Here is a 7,174-nt window from a genome sequence, read left to right as displayed (position 1 = left end):
GTATTAAAAAAAATAAATGACAAAAAAAATTATTTTTAAAATTTGTTAGTTTGTTCGTTTGAGTTTTTCAGTTTGTTTTGTTCGTTTTTTTATTGTTGGTTTGTTAGTTTTTTTTTTTTTCATTTTGTGGGTTTTTTTTTCAATTTGTTGATTGGTTAAAATTTTATATTTATTTAATTTTTTTAATTTATTTGATGGATTCAATTTAATTACGTACATAATTTTAATTTATTCAATTTTAATACTTTAATATATTTAACAACTGAACCGACCCATTCATTATTAATCCTTAATTCCATCCGGCCTTAATTGAGAACCTCAGAATCCACAATTTCCTAAATTTTTATAAGAACATAAATTCGCGATTCTGTTGAACCATCGACTCGAGCGCGTTGTGCACGGACCCGCGGGTAACGCGATTAAGCGGCGAGTGGACTGAAGCTCTCGAAGCGATGGAGGCCCCGCAACTACTCACTTGTCGGCGTAGCTTGTCTTCGCTTCGCGCACACTCCTCTCACTGACACGGCAACAACACTTCCGTCGAATTCGCCGATCTCTCATCTCTCGCTCCATCTCACTCCCTCTAAAATTGCCGTTGTGTGGCCATGGATTTCATTCCCTGCGGACTCATTATTGCTCTGCTTATAGCCGCCACTGGATCAGCTGAGGCGTCGATCCACGTCTACGACGGAGATCAATTCAGAGAAGTCGGCAATGCCTACCTTCTCTCCGGCGGCAGCGAAGGCATCGTCGCTTCTCGCACCGAGACTCCTCTCGCCGACAATGCAATCCACTCTTCGATCCACGACGGCCGCTCTTATATCCGGTACTCTTTCCCCTCCCTTGTGTATGCAAATATATTATGCATATCATCGCTAGATTTGAGCCACGGTTGGCGCCATGGAGTCGGATCTGTTGCTTTTTGCAGCATGCGTGGATTTCTTTAGGCAAAGCATGTTTGAATTCCTGAATCTGTGTTTGGTTTCGGGAAACTTGAAGTGAAGGAACAAGAAAATAAATCAGTTTCCAATATCGTGAATTGAAATTTAGAGAACTTAACAGACGGTTGCATCTAATATCTATTTCCCGGTTTGCATTTCAACAGATTTTTCTTGGCAAGGGAACCGGTAATTAAAGCAACTTCTCACTTTAGAGAGTACTGTATCCATCGATGACGAGGTTACAGTTATATTTAGTTCGGGTTTAAAACCGTAGCGAAATGAGCTGGTATAATTGCAGAACTAGGTCTTTGTTTCCTTGACGTGTCTTTAATTTAAACATCCTTCAACAATAAACAGTTGAAATATAAACACTGCATTGTGCTGAGCTCTGGTCTTTAAGCACTTGGTGATTATTGAACTGGAAATGATAGTAATTAAGTGTTAAATCAGAATTCCATTTCATAATTCCTTTTCTAAAAGCAAAAATTTCCCATTCAAGCAATTGATTTATTGATAATCTACTTATTGGGTTTCATATTGCATTCAGCACATTTTTGTGGCAAGAGAACTAGCAGTGGTTTATATACTCCTTACACTAAAATTGTATTGTATCTGCTATTATTGAAGATTCAGTTTCAAGCCAGAGTTAGGAATTTGAAGCACTGTTGAGTTTTGCCTGGTTTCTTTTCAGATTTAGGTGATTGTTTACCAACATCTTCAACATTAACATGAGTAATGCTATCTATTAGATTTAATTCAAATTTAAGCACTTTGTTGTTCTAAGTTGAAGTTTTTTTAGCCAAGGGAAAATTATCGAGCTGGAGATTGTAGTTAAATGCTTTCAGTGAAGTTTTGAGCTAGAGTTGTGAGAATAAGTTGCATTACCAGTTAGTGGAGAAGCATTGATGCCTAGGACTACTAGAGTATGGAAGTGTCCTTCAATTGGTTTTGATAAAGAAGTAGGGCCATGGGGAGCAGGTATTATTCATTCAATATGTTGGATGATCAGGGGGATCTCCAGTAAGTGATGCAATAGCTGTAGTGATGAGGGAAACTCTCTCTCTCTCTCTCTCTCTCTCTCTCTCTCTCTGTGTTCCTTTTGCATACGGGTGGCAAACCTTGATGATTTTTCTATAATTTACATTTTTTTGGTGTGTGGAAATATTAAACAGTTTAACCTTGTTTGAATCTATTTACCTGACAATTAAAATTGGACTAGATTTGAGAATGTCACATTTTGGAGGAGTAAAGAAGCTGCGGACCAGCATTCAGAAATGGAACACAGTACCGGATTGATACAAGTTATAATATTTGAGGCTGCTGATCGTGATAATATTGGTGGCTCAGCTTATGGTGGTCAGAGGTCTATTTGCTGCACCCCCGATCTTGCTAAGCTTGAAGGTTGTAAACAAGGCGAAGTTATTAGGATACCTTCTGCAACCAATATTAACTGGCCTATTATCTTAAATGTACACTTCAGTGGAAACTCCCACTCCACACAAATGGATGGTACAGTTGTTTACATTGGAAAGACTGGGATGTACAACTTGTTCTTTATATCATGTGATCCGAAACTCCAGGGACTGACAATGCATGGCAAGACATTTTGGAAAAATCCAGATGGATATTTGCCTGGTAGAATGGCCCCCCTAATGCAGTTCTATGTAACAATGTCTATCACGTATGCATTGCTCAGTCTCATCTGGTTCTCTCAGTACCTGAAATTTTGGAAGGATGTATTGCAACTTCAGCACTGCATCACTGTTGTTATTGCCCTTGGGTTATTTGAGATGATCCTTTGGTATTTCGAGTATGCACACTTCAATAATACAGGAACAAGGCCAGTTGGAATCACAACTTGGGTTGTGACAGTTGGGGCTATAAGGAAAACCCTTTCACGCATTCTTATACTCTGTGTTTCAATGGGATATGGTGTTGTACGTCCTACTCTTGGTGGCCTTACCCTGAAGGTGCTGCTTCTTGGTATAACTTATTTCTTGGCATCTGAATTGCTGAATATCACAGAGTACGTGGGAACCATAAATGATGTAGCAGGAAGAGCAAGGGTCTTTCTAGTCCTTCCTGATGCATTCTTGGATGCATTTTTAATACTATGGATTTTCACCTCTCTGTCAAGGACATTAGAGCAGCTACAGGTACTGTTTCTATCCTTTTTACCATTCAGATTTTTTCTTTTTTAATAATAAAGCAGCTGCAGACACTACCTTTATCCTTGCTAACAATTCAAATCTGTTTTTCTTTTTTTTTTCTTTCCCTTAGCATGATTTGACTTATTTGCACCAAGCTGGCAATTCTGTACCTCCTCCGTTATTCTTTTCTTTCTCCCACAGTCTGCATTCACATACTAATTCTCTGTATCCAGGCAAAAAGGAGTTCTGCCAAGTTGGACATTTATAGGAAGTTCTCAAATGCATTAGCAGTAACTGTTATTGCTTCAGTGGCTTGGATAGGATATGAGGTATGCTTCTAATGAGTAGAATGCAGTTATTTCTGTGATTACAATAGCAATAATACTAGTCTAGTTTTTTTATGCATGGTATATTTGTTAATTGACATCAGTGAACTACTTGGTGATGCTTTTTCCAATTTTAATTCTTGTCCCATGCATGGAGCATACATTGTAACTGTGAATGAGAAATTAGTTTGACATGGGAGTGGGTCTATTGTCCCGCTGCACATGATATACCTCTCTATTAACTGCCATGCTGGTTTCCAGCCAAAAAAGGATAAATTTGTTAATTCTTTTAGCACTAGAAGTGTCAAGGGAATTACTCATTAATCAGGTGGAGTTTGCATGGGCGGAGTTAAAAAAAGGGATAAAAGAAAAAAGAAAAAGAAAAATGCAACTCCTATGCCATATCTTTACTGTTATTCTCAAATATAGGTAGCTATAAATATAGGTTGGGTTGGGGTCAGGCTGCATTACAGGAACCTTTTTTTTTAATGGTAATTACTATCTTTTTTATTTGCCAAGTACTGTGCCTTTTGGTGAGAGCTTACTGAAGCTTGTTGGTGGGATTGCACAAAAACCAGCCTGAGATTGATTATTTGGATTTTCAAGCTCCCTCTATTGGTTTCAATAATTTTGGTGCTTTGCCTGAGCTCAAATCAAGCTGAGAAATGCTAGAGCTTGGGTCTGAAACTACTCAGCACCCAGCAAACTCTCTAGCCTGCTTTTTAGGCCTAGATATATTTAACAAGCTTAATTCCTGATTGCGTGCATGCCAGTTCTTCATATGTGATTGAACATTTTACTTAAAATTGTGTCCTAACTTTGATGAACCTGGTATCATTATCCTACACACAACCCTTGCTAATATTGATGCACTGAAAATTGTACTTCTCTCCATAATATATACTTGTAGATGTGTGGGAACCATCTTTTCATTAGTGATGCTGAATGACCTCTGTTTTTAAAGTACTTCCCAAAATTCCCAGTGAATATGATCAAGAGCTTTTTGAGCCAATGCAAGATAAGGCTTATTTATTTGATGAGTCACCTCAAGAGGAGCTCAAGGCTCAAACTCGGCCTATTTCCTAACTGAACAAGCTTGAACAAACCAAATCTATGTCTTTTCTGTGCACCTCCTTTTTTTTTTTTTTTTTTTGTAGCCCTACTAGGTTGTAATTATGTCACAAAAGTTTAGTACATTCTGAATAGCTTTACTTTGCAAGAAATATAAAGTATCTGATGTAGTGTAAAATATAATAGAGTGATAAGTGAGATGAACTATGCGGTTGAGATGGGTAAATATGGAATGAAAGACGGGCAACTTGAGAGAGTCACTTGTCACGACCTAAGAAAGCTACTTGTCACAGTCATGACGATAATGGCACCTATATATGTATATGATGGTACAGTAACTAATCTTAATGGAACCAAAGTATCACTCACAGAAACTCTAAGTAAGTACACAGTATACATTTTGAATATATTGTTACTTGCATTCACAGAAAATATGATTTCATTTTTGTTAGCAGATACTGCAACCCCTTGCCAAGTGGAGTGTCTTTCATTATAAAAATCAATTTAACAAGTAACCTGCGAATGTCTTTCAAAGTGCTATTCAAACAATCAGATGAGGCCAAACTAATCTTTGATATGAAAATGGTTGTTTCAAGGCTTTCTGAGCATGTATGGGGGACACTATTTATTTATAGCCACAAATTATGTAGTCAGAAGTTACTGATTTACTACTATGTACGACTCAATGTTAGAATTCCTCTTTTTCAGTACGAAGATAGAGCGCCTTGACTGGGCAGCATTTAAATATTCCCGTTGAAAATTTGAAACAAATTTACTTCACCTTTTTTCTTTTTTGGTTTGGGGTGAATTTGAGATATATAAGTATAAAATGAGGTTTGTCAAAAGATAAAATATATTATCATTAGGACTATTAATGGTTATCTAGAAAAGAGATATAGAAAGACCTAGAAAAATGTGGTGGGAGACAGTATGATATTAGTTATAAGGCCATAGATAGAATTTACTGGTGAGCTACAATTCAGGTAGCCAACATATAGCAGGATAAGGGCATGGTACTCTGTTGTTCTTGTAGGACTATTAAATGGTTGTGGATTATTATTTGATATGTTTTCCCGTACAGGTCTACTTTAAAGCAACAGATCCATTCAATGAGAGGTGGCAGGATGCTTGGATGATCACTGCCTTTTGGGATATTCTGGCTTATGTATTGCTATGTGTTATCTGCTGTCTATGGGCTCCATCCCAGAGTTCTCAACGGTATGACATTAAGTTTTTCCAGCCAAAGGTGCACTTGTACTTATTTTTAGGCTTTTAGCACATCTCTTAAGAGGGTTTGACATGACTCTTTACTGCCACCCCACTCTTCCTAAGTTCCTGCATCTTAAGTACATACTGACCGAACCTTACTCTGACTGGTTATGGGTATTCCCTAGCAGTTCATGGATGCTCAGCAGGTGTGAATGGTTCTAAGGGTATCCTGTATATGCAATCCCTGCATATCTTTCTGATGGCAAAGAATGGTTCCTTTTTATTTATCTCAGGATTAAAAAGAAAATAATAGAAAAGAAAGGAGATATCATTGTTGGAATTTGATTAACTTCTAGCGAAGGATTTTTACTTTCTATTTTGTTTCTTTTTAACAGTAAAGAATATTCACCACAATCTGTCTTTGGCATTGAGCCTTTTTTGTACCTTCTAAGCTGAATGATCTGTCAGTTCTGATGTCCTTTATGGGCTGGACCAGGATAGTTTCTGAATTTAGACAAGCCACAACTTATCAGGAGATGACATGATGGTGATATCGCATTTGGTGCTCGCATAATAAAGCGAACCAGCTAACTGCCCGAACATTAATACATTTCTTTGAAATCCAAGTGTCATAAACTGGGAGATTAAACTATTTGTCTTGAGTATCAATTTGCTTTTCTAATCACCAGAAAGAACTATTTGCGGGAAAACACTGACATGCTTTGCTCACTTGTAAAATTTGTGCAGTTATGCCTATTCAGAGGGAGGGGGAGATGATTCAGATGATGAAGAAGCTGAGTCCCTATGCCGGGGAACTCCCAAACCCGAACTCAGTCTAGTCAAACAGGAGAAGAACGGTGAGAAGGCCGATGCCTTCAGTCTGGAAGATGATGCAGAGGAGGATAAGAGGGAATGATCGCTGAGAATCCATGAGTAGCCAAGAAGCCTTGCTCGTTTGTGAGCTTATTGCAAATAGGAATGGCATTGTTGCTTGCAGGAAATGAAAAAGATAGAATACCATCCTCATGTCTCTGTATTTTCTTCACATGCTGATTTTGTGTATGTCAATAACGTTTATAATCAATTAATTCTCTCCCGTTCAAAACAGTTCCACCCCTCATATGTCTTGGTTGGCTTGGCCATTAGAACTTCTTGGTATTATGCCTACCCAATTGTAGTAGTTAAATGTCACCCCACCTCTAGGACGTAATGATTGAGAGTCATCGTTAAAGTTTTGCACTATAGGTTTTGTTGTTGTATTGGTTAAAGTTTTGCATTATAGGTTTTGTTGTTTGTTAGATACAATAATAAATTTATTTGTAGTAGGAGAGGGTCTCAATCGAAGTCTTCAAGAGACTTGCAAGGAATAAAATTGGTCAAGGACATGGGTGATCCTTTCATGCGGACCCTCTAATATTTAAATCAGTCTCCTTATTTAAGTATAAAATATAGAATAAGTATAATTATAGTTAGTATT

The 7,174-nt window shown here is 37.6% G+C and overlaps 1 protein-coding gene across 1 annotated transcript; it reads left to right on the top strand.

Moving 5' to 3' along the window:
• The first annotated feature begins 378 nt into the window (after nucleotides 1–378).
• LOC127802712 (uncharacterized) lies at nucleotides 379–6,817 on the top strand. The gene is made up of 5 exons (XM_052338698.1): nucleotides 379–826; nucleotides 2,161–3,097; nucleotides 3,325–3,420; nucleotides 5,570–5,706; nucleotides 6,445–6,817. Exons 1-5 carry the CDS (start codon nucleotides 606–608, stop codon nucleotides 6,611–6,613), a joined length of 1,560 nt encoding a protein of 519 aa, XP_052194658.1. The 5' UTR covers nucleotides 379–605; the 3' UTR covers nucleotides 6,614–6,817.
• Nucleotides 6,818–7,174: the final 357 nt, after the last annotated feature.

The sequence above is a fragment of the Diospyros lotus genome, chromosome 5, assembly GCF_014633365.1.
Source record: "Diospyros lotus cultivar Yz01 chromosome 5, ASM1463336v1, whole genome shotgun sequence".
NCBI classification, from domain to species: domain Eukaryota; kingdom Viridiplantae; phylum Streptophyta; class Magnoliopsida; order Ericales; family Ebenaceae; genus Diospyros; species Diospyros lotus.
The sequence above is the reverse complement of the archived record's forward strand: the minus strand, read 5'-3'. Positions and strand labels throughout refer to the sequence as shown.